The 16,596-nt window shown below is 48.6% G+C and overlaps 1 protein-coding gene across 1 annotated transcript; it reads left to right on the top strand.

Annotated features, from left to right (window-relative positions):
- Window positions 1-214: 214 nt before the first annotated feature.
- LOC129840512 (gamma-glutamylaminecyclotransferase-like) lies at window positions 215-14,822 on the top strand. Its single transcript, XM_055908431.1, has 2 exons — window positions 215-393; window positions 14,109-14,822. The coding sequence occupies exons 1-2, from the start codon at window positions 352-354 to the stop codon at window positions 14,601-14,603; spliced, it is 537 nt and encodes a 178-aa protein (XP_055764406.1). The 5' UTR covers window positions 215-351; the 3' UTR covers window positions 14,604-14,822.
- The last annotated feature ends 1,774 nt before the right edge of the window (window positions 14,823-16,596 follow it).

The raw sequence follows: 16,596 nt of genomic DNA, 5'->3' as shown, positions 1-16,596 counted from the left end.
TAATAACTCAGCCATGTGTATTGCTTGCCAACATTTGACTCTCTCTATGTTTAATATAACACGCAGACATTAATTATTAATTTCGGTTGCCTATCCAGACGTGAAGTTTGTTCTTTAGAAACTATTTAACTCTGGCCACAAAATGAAGGAAATTCTGGACGACAACATTGTACCGGAAACCCCCCCCCCCCCCCTGCTCGTTGAGCGTTCTGCTCTTCAGTCCGGTGTCAGTGTAGCCGACACCTGCGCCGTTAAACCTCGTCGGAGACCGGAAACCCCCCCCTCTGCTCTTCAGTCCGGTGTCGGCTACACTGACACTTCGCCGTTAAACCTCGTCGGAGACAAGACGTAATGAGAGGCTTTCGAGGAGCTGCTTTACTCACTTCGCTGTTGGTAAGCAGAACAACAACTTGTGTTTCAATGTATTTTATTATATCATCATCTAACGTTGCCGATATACCGGTTCGGTTATGACTTGAGATGGATGCACTTGTGTAGTTACTGTAATCCAACTACGTTTCTGGCGAATAAATGACTTTTTCTTTAATGCATTTCTAAACGAAACCTCAGTCCTGGAGACCTGGGTGTTTTCGTTCCAGCCGTTAACATGATTACTCATCAACTAGTTGTATGGAAAGATACTGAGTCAGACGAGGGAAGGATGGATAGGAACTGGCCGTATGGAAATACTCATCAACTATCTAGGGTTTCTGCACCTTCAGTCTTTACATCTGATTGACGTGTAGTGCTGGGCTGGGATAAAACCCTGCGCACAGTCGCTCTCCAGAGGAGAGGATTTGGAGAATCTGCAGAAGACTAAACTAGTTTACTACTTTGGCTCAGATCTCTCTTTTGTTGCTGTAGTTTTAAAACAATTAGTTAAGCTAGTTATAACAACTGAAAGCAGCTAGTTATCAGCTAGTTATCAGCTAGTTATAACAACTGAAAGCAGCTAGTTATCAGCTAGTTATCAGCTAGTTATCAGCTAGTTATCAGCTAGTTATAACAACTGAAAGCAGCGAGTTATCAGCTAGTTATCAGCTAGTTATCAGCTAGTTATCAGCAGCTGAAAGCAGCTAGTTATCAGCGAGTTATCAGCTAGTTATCAGCTAGTTATCAGCTAGTTATCAGCAACTGAAAGCAGCGAGTTATCAGCGAGTTATCAGCGAGTTATCAGCTAGTTATCAGCAACTGAAAGCAGCTAGTTATCAGCTAGTTATCAGCTAGTTATCAGCAACTGAAAGCAGCGAGTTATCAGCGAGTTATCAGCTAGTTATCAGCTAGTTATCAGCTAGTTATCAGCAACTGAAAGCAGCGAGTTATCAGCGAGTTATCAGCTAGTTATCAGCAACTGAAAGCAGCTAGTTATCAGCTAGTTATCAGCAGCTGAAAGCAGCGAGTTATCAGCGAGTTATCAGCTAGTTATCAGCAGCTGAAAGCAGCGAGTTATCAGCTAGTTATCAGCAGCTGAAAGCAGCGAGTTATCAGCTAGTTATCAGCAGCTGAAAGCAGCTAGTTATCAGCGAGTTATCAGCTAGTTATCAGCTAGTTATCAGCTAGTTATCAGCTAGTTATCAGCTAGTTATCAGCAGCTGAAAGCAGCTAGTTATCAGCGAGTTATCAGCTAGTTATCAGCTAGTTATCAGCTAGTTATCAGCAACTGAAAGCAGCGAGTTATCAGCGAGTTATCAGCGAGTTATCAGCTAGTTATCAGCAACTGAAAGCAGCTAGTTATCAGCTAGTTATCAGCTAGTTATCAGCAACTGAAAGCAGCGAGTTATCAGCGAGTTATCAGCTAGTTATCAGCTAGTTATCAGCTAGTTATCAGCTAGTTATCAGCAACTGAAAGCAGCGAGTTATCAGCGAGTTATCAGCTAGTTATCAGCAACTGAAAGCAGCTAGTTATCAGCTAGTTATCAGCAGCTGAAAGCAGCGAGTTATCAGCGAGTTATCAGCTAGTTATCAGCTAGTTATCAGCAACTGAAAGCAGCGAGTTATCAGCGAGTTATCAGCTAGTTATCAGCAACTGAAAGCAGCTAGTTATCAGCTAGTTATCAGCAACTGAAAGCAGCTAGTTATCAGCTAGTTATCAGCAACTGAAAGCAGCTAGTTATCAGCGAGTTATCAGCTAGTTATCAGCTAGTTATCAGCTAGTTATCAGCAACTGAAAGCAGCGAGTTATCAGCGAGTTATCAGCTAGTTATCAGCTAGTTATCAGCAACTGAAAGCAGCTAGTTATCAGCTAGTTATCAGCTAGTTATCAGCTAGTTATCAGCTAGTTATCAGCAGCTGAAAGCAGCTAGTTATCAGCTAGTTATCAGCAACTGAAAGCAGCTAGTTATCAGCAACTGAAAGTTATCAGCAACTGAAAGCAGCTAGTTATCAGCGAGTTATCAGCTAGTTATCAGCTAGTTATCAGCTAGTTATCAGCAACTGAAAGCAGCGAGTTATCAGCGAGTTATCAGCTAGTTATCAGCAACTGAAAGCAGCGAGTTATCAGCGAGTTATCAGCTATTGTTGTAAAGCAAAGCTGCAATCAGCAGTTTGAGGTGAAAAGATGGAGAAATGTAGCACTGGGGTTATGGATGCCAGGACTAACCATCCATGATATCAAAACGATTGTTTTAACCATGTTTTGAGGCTATACAGGGTTGTTTGTATTTTACATTTATTATAAACTTAAACGGACGACGAGGAAAAGCTCAAACCCAGTCTATTCACCCACTGGTTCATTCAGCTGCGAAGACAAAGCGTGATGACACAACATGTAATTATAACCTCCTACTAGGCGGGTCAACTCCTAACACAATACATCTCTGTTGCGAGGGAGGAACTGAACTGGTTCCTCTCGCTGGTGTCGTGGGCGGCAGGCAGCCTAGTGGTTAGAGCTGTTGGACTAGTAACTGAAAGGTTCAAAGATTTAATCCCTGAACTGACAAGGTAAAGATCTGTCGTTCTGCCCCTGAACAAGGCAGTTAACCCACTGTTCCTAGGGCCGTCATTGTAAATAAGAATTTGTTCTTAACTGACTTGCCCAGTTAAATAAAGGTTATATATATATATATATATATATATATATATATATATATATATATATATATGTATATATATATATATATATATATATATATATATATATATATATGTATATATATATATATATGTATATATATATATATATACATATGTATAAATATATATATATATATATATATATATATATATATATACATATGTATATATATATATATATATATATATATATATATATGTATATATATATATGTATATATATATATATATACATATATATATATATACATATATATATATGTATATATATATATATATATATATATATTTAAAAAAGTCACGGCCCTCCCTGATGCTAGAACCTGTGTATCTGTGTGAGAGAGGACTGTAGTAGGAGGGTCGTTGGGGTGGGCCCCTCTGTGTGAGAGAGGACTGTAGTAGGAGGGTCGTTGGGGTGGGCCCCTCTGTGAGATAGGACTGTAGTAGGAGGGTTGTTGGGGTGGGCCCCTCTGTGAGATAGGACTGTAGTAGGAGGGTCGTTAGGGTGGGCCCCTCTGTGTGAGAGGACTGTAGTAGGAGGGTTGTTGGGGTGGGCCCCTCTGTGTGAGAGGACTGTAGTAGGAGGGTTGTTGGGGTGGGCCCCTCTGTGTGAGAGGACTGTAGTTGGAGGGTTGTTGGGGTGGGCCCCTCTGTGTGAGAGGACTGTAGTAGGAGGGTCGTTGGGGTGGGCCCCTCTCTGTGAGAGAGGACTGTAGTAGCAGGGTCGTTGTGGTGGGCCCCTCTGTGTGTGAGAGGACTGTGGTGGGCCCCTCTGTGTGAGAGAGGACTGTAGTAGGAGGGTCATTGTGGTGGGCCCCTCTGTGTGAGAGAGGACTGTAGTCGTTGTGGTGGGCCCCTCTGTGTGAGAGAGGACTGTAGTCGTTGTGGTGGGCCCCTCTGTGTGAGAGAGGACTGTAGTAGGAGGGTCGTTGGGGTGGGCCCCTCTGTGTGAGAGAGGACTGTAGTAGGAGGGTTGTTGGGGTGGGCCCCTCTGTGTGAGAGAGGACTGTAGTAGGAGGGTCGTTGGGGTGGGCCCCTCTGTGTGAGAGAGGACTGTAGTAGGAGGGTCGTTGGGGTGGGCCCCTCTGTGTGAGAGAGGACTGTAGTAGGAGGGTCGTTGGGGTGGGCCCCTCTGTGTGAGAGAGGACTGTAGTAGGAGGGTTGTTGGGGTGGGCCCCTCTGTGTGAGAGAGGACTGTAGTAGGAGGGTCGTTGGGGTGGGCCCCTCTGTGTGAGAGGACTGTAGTAGGAGGGTCGTTGGGGTGGGCCCCTCTGTGTGAGAGAGGACTGTGGTGGGCCCCTCTGTGTGAGAGAGGACTGTAGTAGGAGGGTCGTTGGGGTGGGCCCCTCTGTGTGAGAGAGGACTGTAGTAGGAGGGGTCGTTGTGGTGGGCCCCTCTGTGTGAGAGAGGACTGTAGTAGGAGGGGTTGTTGTGGTGGGCCCCTCTCCAGCTGGCCTCCTCCTCCTCCCTAGTTCCCCGGCTGGCCTCCTCCTCCTCCCTAGTTCCCCAGCTGGCCTCCTCCTCCTCCCTAGTTCCCCAGCTGGCCTCCTCCTCCTCCCTAGTTCCCCGGCTGGCCTCCTCCTCCTCCCTAGTTCCCCAGCTGGCCTCCTCCTCCTCCCTAGTTCCCCAGCTGGCCTCCTCCTCCTCCCTAGTTCCCCAGCTGGCCTCCTCCTCCTCCCTAGTTCCCCAGCTGGCCTCCTCCTCCTCCCTAGTTCCCCAGCTGGCCTCCTCCTCCTCCCTAGTTCCCCAGCTGGCCTCCTCCTCCTCCCTAGTTCCCCGGCTGGCCTCCTCCTCCCTAGTTCCCCAGCTGGCCTCCTCCTCCTCCCTAGTTCCCCGGCTGGCCTCCTCCTCCCTAGTTCCCCGGCTGGCCTCCTCCTCCTCCCTAGTTCCCCAGCTGGCCTCCTCCTCCTCCCTAGTTCCCCAGCTGGCCTCCTCCTCCTCCCTAGTTCCCCAGCTGGCCTCCTCCTCCTCCCTAGTTCCCCGGCTGGCCTCCTCCTCCTCCCTAGTTCCCCAGCTGGCCTCCTCCTCCTCCCTAGTTCCCCAGCTGGCCTCCTCCTCCTCCCTAGTTCCCCAGCTGGCCTCCTCCTCCTCCCTAGTTCCCCAGCTGGCCTCCTCCTCCTCCCTAGTTCCCCAGCTGGCCTCCTCCTCCTCCCTAGTTCCCCAGCTGGCCTCCTCCTCCTCCCTAGTTCCCCGGCTGGCCTCCTCCTCCCTAGTTCCCCAGCTGGCCTCCTCCTCCTCCCTAGTTCCCCAGCTGGCCTCCTCCTCCCTAGTTCCCCGGCTGGCCTCCTCCTCCTCCCTAGTTCCCCAGCTGGCCTCCTCCTCCTCCCTAGTTCCCCGGCTGGCCTCCTCCTCCTCCCTAGTTCCCCGGCTGGCCTCCTCCTCCTCCCTAGTTCCCCGGCTGGCCTCCTCCTCCCTAGTTCCCCGGCCGGCCTCCTCCTCCCTAGTTCCCCGGCCGGCCTCCTCCTCCTCCCTAGTTCCCCGGCTGGCCTCCTCCTCCCTAGTTCCACGGCTGGCCTCCTCCTCCCTAGTTCCACGGCTGGCCTCCTCCTCCCTAGTTCCACGGCTGGCCTCCTCCTCCTCCCTAGTTCCCCAGCTGGCCTCCTCCTCCTCCCTAGTTCCCCGGCTGGCCTCCTCCTCCCTAGTTCCCCGGCTGGCCTCCTCCTCCTCCCTAGTTCCCCGGCTGGCCTCCTCCTCCTCCCTAGTTCCCCGGCTGGCCTCCTCCTCCTCCCTAGTTCCCCGGCTGGCCTCCTCCTCCTCCCTAGTTCCCCGGCTGGCCTCCTCCTCCCTAGTTCCCAAGCTGGCCTCCTCCTCCCTAGTTCCCAAGCTGGCCTCCTCCTCCCTAGTTCCCAAGCTGGCCTCCTCCTCCCTAGTTCCCAAGCTGGCCTCCTCCTCCCTAGTTCCCCAGCTGGCCTCCTCCTCCCTAGTTCCCCGGCTGGCCTCCTCCTCCTCCCTAGTTCCCCGGCTGGCCTCCTCCTCCTCCCTAGTTCCCCGGCTGGCCTCCTCCTCCTCCCTAGTTCCCCGGCTGGCCTCCTCCTCCTCCCTAGTTCCCCGGCTGGCCTCCTCCTCCTCCCTAGTTCCCCGGCTGGCCTCCTCCTCCTCCCTAGTTCCCCGGCTGGCCTCCTCCTCCCTAGTTCCCCGGCTGGCCTTCTCCTCCCTAGTTCCCCGGCTGGCCTCCTCCTCCCTAGTTCCCCGGCTGGCCTCCTCCCTAGTTCCCTGGCTGGCCTCCTCCTCCTCCCTAGTTCCCCGGCTGGCCTCCTCCCTAGTTCCCCGGCTGGCCTCCTCCTCCCTAGTTCCCCGGCTGGCCTCCTCCTCCCTAGTTCCCCGGCTGGCCTCCTCCTCCTCCCTAGTTCCCCGGCTGGCCTCCTCCTCCTCCCTAGTTCCCCGGCTGGCCTCCTCCTCCCTAGTTCCCCGGCTGGCCTCCTCCTCCCTAGTTCCCCGGCTGGCCTCCTCCTCCCTAGTTCCCCGGCTGGCCTCCTCCTCCCTAGTTCCCCGGCTGGCCTCCTCCTCCTCCCTAGTTCCCCGGCTGGCCTCCTCCTCCTCCCTAGTTCCCCAGCTGGCCTCCTCCTCCTCCCTAGTTCCCCAGCTGGCCTCCTCCTCCTCCCTAGTTCCCCGGCTGGCCTCCTCCTCCCTAGTTCCCCAGCTGGCCTCCTCCTCCCTAGTTCCCCAGCTGGCCTCGTCATCCTCCCTAGTTCCCCAGCTGGCCTCCTCTTCCCTAGTTCCCCGGCTGGCCTCCTCTTCCCGAGTTCCCCGGCTGGCCTCCTCCTCCCTAGTTCCCCGGCTGGCCTCCTCCTCCTCCCTAGTTCCCCGGCTGGCCTCCGCCTCCCTAGTTCCCCAGCTGGCCTCCTCCTCCTCCCTAGTTCCCCGGCTGGCCTCCTCCTCCCTAGTTCCCCGGCTGGCCTCCTCCTCCCTAGTTCCCCGGCTGGCCTCCTCCTCCCTAGTTCCCCGGCTGGCCTCCTCCTCCCTAGTTCCCCGGCTGGCCTCCTCCTCCCTAGTTCTCCAGCTGGCCTCCTCCTCCCTAGTTCCCCAGCTGGCCTCCTCTTCCCTAGTTCCCCGGCTGGCCTCCTCCTCCCTAGTTCCCCGGCTGGCCTCCTCCCTAGTTCCCCAGCTGGCCTCCTCCCTAGTTCCCCAGCTGGCCTCCTCCTCCCTAGTTCCCCGGCTGGCCTCCTCCTCCCTAGTTCCCCGGCTGGCCTCCTCCTCCCTAGCTACCCAGCTGGCCTCCTCCTCCCTCGCCTTATCAGGAACTGAAACTAGACTGTTGTCCTCCTTAGGGACAGAATATGAACTTTCTGCACTTCCCCTTGTCTGACTCGGTATCTTTCCATACAGCCAGTTCCTATCCATCCTTGTCTGACTCAGTATCTTTCCATACAGCCAGTTCCTATCCATCCTTGTCTGACTCAGTATCTTTCCATAGAGCCAGTTCCTATCCATCCTTGTCTGACTCAGTATCTTTCCATACAGCCAGTTCCTATCCATCCTTGTCTGACTCAGTATCTTTCCATACAGCCAGTTCCTATCCATCCTTGTCTGACTCAGTATCTTTCCATAGAGCCAGTTCCTATCCATCCTTGTCTGACTCAGTATCTTTCCATAGAGCCAGTTCCTATCCATCCTTCCCCTTGTCTGACTCAGTATCTTTCCATACAGCCAGTTCCTATCCATCCTTGTCTGACTCAGTATCTTTCCATAGAGACAGTTCCTATCCATCCTTGTCTGACTCAGTATCTTTCCATACAGCCAGTTCATATCCATCCTTGTCTGACTCAGTATCTTTCCATAGAGACAGTTCCTATCCATCCTTGTCTGACTCAGTATCTTTCCATACAGCCAGTTCCTATCCATCCTTGTCTGACTCAGTATCTTTCCATACAGCCAGTTCCTATCCATCCTTGTCTGACTCAGTATCTTTCCATACAGCCAGTTCCTATCCATCCTTGTCTGACTCAGTATCTTTCCATACAGCCAGTTCCTATCCATCCTTCCCCTTGTCTGACTCAGTATCTTTCCATACAGCCAGTTCCTATCCACCCTTGTCTGACTCAGTATCTTTCCATACAGCCAGTTCCTATCCATCCTTGTCTGACTCAGTAACTTTCCATAGAGCCAGTTCCTATCCATCCTTGTCTGACTCAGTAACTTTCCATACAGCCAGTTCCTATCCATCCTTGTCTGACTCAGTATCTTTCCATACAGCCAGTTCCTATCCATCCTTGTCTGACTCAGTATCTTTCCATACAGCCAGTTCCTATCCATCCTTGTCTGACTCAGTATCTTTCCATAGAGCCAGTTCATATCCATCATTGTCTGACTCAGTATCTTTCCATAGAGCCAGTTCCTATCCATCCTTGTCTGACTCAGTATCTTTCCATACAGCCAGTTCCTATCCATTCTTCCCCTTGTCTGACTCAGTATCTTTCCATACAGCCAGTTCCTATCCATCCTTGTCTGACTCAGTATCTTTCCATACAGCCAGTTCCTATCCATCCTTGTCTGACTCAGTATCTTTCCATACAGCCAGTTCCTATCCATCCTTGTCTGACTCAGTATCTTTCCATACAGCCAGTTCCTATCCATCCTTGTCTGACTCAGTATCTTTCCATACAGCCAGTTCCTATCCATCCTTGTCTGACTCAGTATCTTTCCATAGAGCCAGTTCCTATCCATCCTTGTCTGACTCAGTATCTTTCCATACAGCCAGTTCCTATCCTTCCCCTTGTCTGACTCAGTATCTTTCCATACAGCCAGTTCCTATCCATCCTTGTCTGACTCAGTATCTTTCCATAGAGCCAGTTCCTATCCATCCTTCCCCTTGTCTGACTCAGTATCTTTCCATAGAGCCAGTTCCTATCCATCCTTGTCTGACTCAGTATCTTTCCATAGAGCCAGTTCCTATCCATCCTTGTCTGACTCAGTATCTTTCCATACAGCCAGTTCCTATCCATCCTTGTCTGACTCAGTATCTTTCCATACAGCCAGTTCCTATCCATCCTTGTCTGACTCAGTATCTTTCTATACAGCCAGTTCCTATCCATCCTTGTCTGACTCAGTATCTTTCCATAGAGCCAGTTCCTATCCATCCTTGTCTGACTCAGTATCTTTCCATACAGCCAGTTCCTATCCATCCTTGTCTGACTCAGTATCTTTCTATACAGCCAGTTCCTATCCATCCTTGTCTGACTCAGTATCTTTCCATACAGCCAGTTCCTATCCACCCTTCCCCTTGTCTGACTCAGTAACTTTCCATACAGCCAGTTCCTATCCATCCTTGTCTGACTCAGTATCTTTCCATAGAGCCAGTTCCTATCCATCCTTGTCTGACTCAGTATCTTTCCATACAGCCAGTTCCTATCCATCCTTGTCTGACTCAGTATCTTTCCATAGAGACAGTTCCTATCCATCCTTGTCTGACTCAGTATCTTTCCATAGAGCCAGTTCCTATCCATCCTTGTCTGACTCAGTATCTTTCCATACAGCCAGTTCCTATCCATCCTTGTCTGACTCAGTATCTTTCCATACAGCCAGTTCCTATCCTTCCCCTTGTCTGACTCAGTATCTTTCCATAGAGCCAGTTCCTATCCATCCTTGTCTGACTCAGTATCTTTCCATACAGCCAGTTCCTATCCATCCTTGTCTGACTCAGTATCTTTCCATACAGCCAGTTCCTATCCATCCTTGTCTGACTCAGTATCTTTCCATACAGCCAGTTCCTATCCATCCTTGTCTGACTCAGTAACTTTCCATACAGCCAGTTCCTATCCATCCTTGTCTGACTCAGTATCTTTCCATAGAGCCAGTTCCTATCCATCCTTGTCTGACTCAGTATCTTTCCATACAGCCAGTTCCTATCCATCTTTCCCCTTGTCTGACTCAGTATCTTTCCATACAGCCAGTTCCTATCCATCCTTGTCTGACTCAGTATCTTTCCATACAGCCAGTTCCTATCCATCCTTCCCCTTGTCTGACTCAGTATCTTTCCATAGAGCCAGTTCCTATCCATCCTTGTCTGACTCAGTATCTTTCCATACAGCCAGTTCCTATCCATCCTTGTCTGACTCAGTATCTTTCCATACAGCCAGTTCCTATCCATCCTTCCCCTTGTCTGACTCAGTATCTTTCCATACAGCCAGTTCCTATCCACCCTTGTCTGACTCAGTATCTTTCCATACAGCCAGTTCCTATCCATCCTTGTCTGACTCAGTAACTTTCCATAGAGCCAGTTCCTATCCATCCTTGTCTGACTCAGTAACTTTCCATACAGCCAGTTCCTATCCATCCTTGTCTGACTCAGTATCTTTCCATAGAGCCAGTTCCTATCCATCCTTGTCTGACTCAGTATCTTTCCATACAGCCAGTTCCTATCCATCTTTCCCCTTGTCTGACTCAGTATCTTTCCATAGAGCCAGTTCCTATCCATCCTTGTCTGACTCAGTATCTTTCCATACAGCCAGTTCCTATCCATCCTTGTCTGACTCAGTATCTTTCCATACAGCCAGTTCCTATCCTTCCCCTTGTCTGACTCAGTATCTTTCCATAGAGCCAGTTCCTATCCATCCTTGTCTGACTCAGTATCTTTCCATACAGCCAGTTCCTATCCATCCTTGTCTGACTCAGTATCTTTCCATACAGCCAGTTCCTATCCATCCTTGTCTGACTCAGTATCTTTCCATACAGCCAGTTCCTATCCATCCTTGTCTGACTCAGTAACTTTCCATACAGCCAGTTCCTATCCATCCTTGTCTGACTCAGTATCTTTCCATAGAGCCAGTTCCTATCCATCCTTGTCTGACTCAGTATCTTTCCATACAGCCAGTTCCTATCCATCTTTCCCCTTGTCTGACTCAGTATCTTTCCATACAGCCAGTTCCTATCCATCCTTGTCTGACTCAGTATCTTTCCATACAGCCAGTTCCTATCCATCCTTCCCCTTGTCTGACTCAGTATCTTTCCATACAGCCAGTTCCTATCCATCCTTGTCTGACTCAGTATCTTTCCATACAGCCAGTTCCTATCCATCCTTGTCTGACTCAGTATCTTTCCATAGAGCCAGTTCCTATCCATCCTTGTCTGACTCAGTATCTTTCCATACAGCCAGTTCCTATCCATCCTTGTCTGACTCAGTATCTTTCCATACAGCCAGTTCCTATCCATCCTTGTCTGACTCAGTATCTTTCCATAGAGCCAGTTCCTATCCATCCTTGTCTGACTCAGTATCTTTCCATAGAGCCAGTTCCTATCCATCCTTCCCCTTGTCTGACTCAGTATCTTTCCATACAGCCAGTTCATATCCATCCTTGTCTGACTCAGTATCTTTCCATAGAGACAGTTCCTATCCATCCTTGTCTGACTCAGTATCTTTCCATACAGCCAGTTCCTATCCATCCTTGTCTGACTCAGTATCTTTCCATACAGCCAGTTCCTATCCATCCTTGTCTGACTCAGTATCTTTCCATACAGCCAGTTCCTATCCATCCTTGTCTGACTCAGTATCTTTCCATACAGCCAGTTCCTATCCATCCTTCCCCTTGTCTGACTCAGTATCTTTCCATACAGCCAGTTCCTATCCACCCTTGTCTGACTCAGTATCTTTCCATACAGCCAGTTCCTATCCATCCTTGTCTGACTCAGTAACTTTCCATAGAGCCAGTTCCTATCCATCCTTGTCTGACTCAGTAACTTTCCATACAGCCAGTTCCTATCCATCCTTGTCTGACTCAGTATCTTTCCATACAGCCAGTTCCTATCCATCCTTGTCTGACTCAGTATCTTTCCATACAGCCAGTTCCTATCCATCCTTGTCTGACTCAGTATCTTTCCATAGAGCCAGTTCATATCCATCATTGTCTGACTCAGTATCTTTCCATAGAGCCAGTTCCTATCCATCCTTGTCTGACTCAGTATCTTTCCATACAGCCAGTTCCTATCCATTCTTCCCCTTGTCTGACTCAGTATCTTTCCATACAGCCAGTTCCTATCCATCCTTGTCTGACTCAGTATCTTTCCATACAGCCAGTTCCTATCCATCCTTGTCTGACTCAGTATCTTTCCATACAGCCAGTTCCTATCCATCCTTGTCTGACTCAGTATCTTTCCATACAGCCAGTTCCTATCCATCCTTGTCTGACTCAGTATCTTTCCATACAGCCAGTTCCTATCCATCCTTGTCTGACTCAGTATCTTTCCATAGAGCCAGTTCCTATCCATCCTTGTCTGACTCAGTATCTTTCCATACAGCCAGTTCCTATCCTTCCCCTTGTCTGACTCAGTATCTTTCCATACAGCCAGTTCCTATCCATCCTTGTCTGACTCAGTATCTTTCCATAGAGCCAGTTCCTATCCATCCTTCCCCTTGTCTGACTCAGTATCTTTCCATAGAGCCAGTTCCTATCCATCCTTGTCTGACTCAGTATCTTTCCATAGAGCCAGTTCCTATCCATCCTTGTCTGACTCAGTATCTTTCCATACAGCCAGTTCCTATCCATCCTTGTCTGACTCAGTATCTTTCCATACAGCCAGTTCCTATCCATCCTTGTCTGACTCAGTATCTTTCTATACAGCCAGTTCCTATCCATCCTTGTCTGACTCAGTATCTTTCCATAGAGCCAGTTCCTATCCATCCTTGTCTGACTCAGTATCTTTCCATACAGCCAGTTCCTATCCATCCTTGTCTGACTCAGTATCTTTCTATACAGCCAGTTCCTATCCATCCTTGTCTGACTCAGTATCTTTCCATACAGCCAGTTCCTATCCACCCTTCCCCTTGTCTGACTCAGTAACTTTCCATACAGCCAGTTCCTATCCATCCTTGTCTGACTCAGTATCTTTCCATAGAGCCAGTTCCTATCCATCCTTGTCTGACTCAGTATCTTTCCATACAGCCAGTTCCTATCCATCCTTGTCTGACTCAGTATCTTTCCATAGAGACAGTTCCTATCCATCCTTGTCTGACTCAGTATCTTTCCATAGAGCCAGTTCCTATCCATCCTTGTCTGACTCAGTATCTTTCCATACAGCCAGTTCCTATCCATCCTTGTCTGACTCAGTATCTTTCCATACAGCCAGTTCCTATCCTTCCCCTTGTCTGACTCAGTATCTTTCCATAGAGCCAGTTCCTATCCATCCTTGTCTGACTCAGTATCTTTCCATACAGCCAGTTCCTATCCATCCTTGTCTGACTCAGTATCTTTCCATACAGCCAGTTCCTATCCATCCTTGTCTGACTCAGTATCTTTCCATACAGCCAGTTCCTATCCATCCTTGTCTGACTCAGTAACTTTCCATACAGCCAGTTCCTATCCATCCTTGTCTGACTCAGTATCTTTCCATAGAGCCAGTTCCTATCCATCCTTGTCTGACTCAGTATCTTTCCATACAGCCAGTTCCTATCCATCTTTCCCCTTGTCTGACTCAGTATCTTTCCATACAGCCAGTTCCTATCCATCCTTGTCTGACTCAGTATCTTTCCATACAGCCAGTTCCTATCCATCCTTCCCCTTGTCTGACTCAGTATCTTTCCATACAGCCAGTTCCTATCCATCCTTGTCTGACTCAGTATCTTTCCATACAGCCAGTTCCTATCCAATCAGAACGCATGGTTTTCATGTGTTTGTCTCCATCCATTCCATTCCATTCCATCCATTCCATCCATTCCATTCCATCCACTCCATTCCATCCATTCCATCCATTCATCCACTCCATTCCATCCATTCCATTCCATCCATTCCATTCCATCCACTCCATTCCATCCATTCCATCCATTCCATCCACTCCATTCCATCCATTCCATCCATTCCATCCATTCATCCACTCCATTCCATCCATTCCATCCACTCCATTCCATCCACTCCATTCCAGCCATTCATCCACTCCATTCCAGCCACTCCATCCACTCCATTCCATCCACTCCACTCCAGCCATTACTCTGAGCCCGTCCTCCAGTCAGCAGCCTCCGGTGGTCCACATCATTTAGAGGTCCAGAAATGGGTGTATCGACTGCAGGTTATCCATTTAACTGTGTTCCATGTTTGTCCCGTTTCCAGATCTACCTCCCGCCGGTCCAGATGACTTATATCTTTGTCTATGGGACTCTGAAGAAGGGTCAGCCCAACTACTTCAGGATGCTGCCGGACCAAGGGAACGGGAAAGCAGAGTTCTGTGGTCACGCCCGCACCGTAGACGTCTACCCGCTGGTGATCGCCGGGAAGTACAACATCCCCTACCTGCTGAACCGCCCCGGGGAAGGCCACAGGGTCCAGGGGGAGGTGTACAGGGTGGATGACACCATGCTGAGCTTCCTGGACGCCTTCGAGAGCTGCCCCACCATGTACCAACGCACCTCCGTTCAGATAGAGCTGGACGACTGGAAGGGGACAGAGAGGAGCCCAGGCAGCGTGATGGAGGCCTTCTTCTACAGCACCACCTCCTACCAGCCTGCCTGGCTCAAACACAACTTCTACGGGAACTACGACGCCTACGGAGACCATGGCTTGGTGTACGTCGACAGGGAGGACAGAGTTCCACTGAAGGATCTATAGCCTGGGTGCCATCATGGCAGCACCAGCAGGTCTGGGACCTGGCTAGAGGATAGATAGGCTGCTACACAGGATAGCTTTTTAGATATGTTGTTTTTACAGCTACTTTCTGAGGGCCTTTCTACTGTCCAGGGATGCAAACTGCTGAGGGCCTTTCTACTGTCCAGGGATACAAACTGCTGTTTGTTTTAACTAATTAAACAAAGAATATGATTAACATGATCTGTCTCTGTGTGTAAAATAAAAAGTGGTTCATGTGAACCAAACTCACAGCTAAAACATGTAACCGAACTCACAGCTAAAACATGTAACCGAACTCACAGCTAACACATGTAACCGAACTCACAGCTAACACATGTAACCGAACTCACAGCTAACACATGTAACCGAACTCACAGCTAAAACATGTAACCGAACTCACAGCTAACACATGTAACCGAACTCACAGCTAACACATGTAACCGAACTCACAGCTAAAACATGTAACCGAACTCACAGCTAACACATGTAACCGAACTCACAGCTAACACATGTAACCGAACTCACAGCTAACACATGTAACCGAACTCACAGCTAACACATGTAACCGAACTCACAGCTAAAACATGTAACCGAACTCACAGCTAACACATGTAACCGAACTCACAGCTAACACATGTAACCGAACTCACAGCTAACACATGTAACCGAACTCACAGCTAACACATGTAACCGAACTCACAGCTAACACATGTAACCGAACTCACAGCTAACACATGTAACCGAACTCACAGCTAAAACATGTAACCGAACTCACAGCTAACACATGTAACCGAACTCACAGCTAACACATGTAACCGAACTCACAGCTAACACATGTAACCGAACTCACAGCTAACACATGTAACCGAACTCACAGCTAAAACATGTAACCGAACTCACAGCTAACACATGTAACCGAACTCACAGCTAACACATGTAACCGAACTCACAGCTAACACATGTAACCGAACTCACAGCTAACACATGTAACCGAACTCACAGCTAACACATGTAACCGAACTCACAGCTAACACATGTAACCGAACTCACAGCTAACACATGTAAAGAAAACAATCCAATATTATTTGTTGCCTAAACTTTACTGCAAATGAGACTCAAGTCTTCAGAACAAAACAATACACTAATATTACAGTTACCATGACAGCCTTTATAATAGAACGCTTGTTACCACGACAGCCTTTATAATAGAACGCTTCTTACCACGACAGCCTTTATAATAGAACGCTTGTTACCACGACAGCCTTTATAATAGAACGCTTGTTACCACGACAGCCTTTATAATAGAACGCTTGTTACCATGACAGCCTTTATAATAGAACGCTTGTTACCACGACAGCCTTTATAATAGAACGCTTGTTACCACGACAGCCTTTATAATAGAACGCTTGTTACCACGACAGCCTTTATAATAGAACGCTTGTTACCACGACAGCCTTTATAATAGAAGGCTTGTTACCACGACAGCCTTTATAATAGAACGCTTGTTACCACGACAGCCTTTATAATAGAAGGCTTGTTACCACGACAGCCTTTATAATAGAACACTTGTTACCACGACAGCCTTTATAATAGAACGCTTGTTACCACGACAGCCTTTATAATAGAACGCTTGTTACCACGACAGCCTTTATAATAGAACGCTTGTTACCACGACAGCCTTTATAATAGAAGGCTTGTTACCACGACAGCCTTTATAATAGAACGCTTGTTACCACGACAGCCTTTATAATAGAAGGCTTGTTACCACGACAGCCTTTATAATAGAACACTTGTTACCACGACAGCCTTTATAATAGAACGCTTGTTACCACGACAGCCTTTATAATAGAACGCTTGTTACCATGACAGCCTTTATAATAGAACGCTTGTTACCACGACAGCCTTTATAATAGAACGCTTGTTACCACGACAGCCTTTATAATAGAACGCTTGTTACCACGACAGCCTTTATAAT

The sequence above is a fragment of the Salvelinus fontinalis genome, chromosome 41 (assembly GCF_029448725.1).
Source record: "Salvelinus fontinalis isolate EN_2023a chromosome 41, ASM2944872v1, whole genome shotgun sequence".
In the NCBI taxonomy this organism is placed as follows: Eukaryota; Metazoa; Chordata; class Actinopteri; order Salmoniformes; family Salmonidae; genus Salvelinus; species Salvelinus fontinalis.
This window is presented reverse-complemented; position numbering and strand designations above follow the sequence as displayed.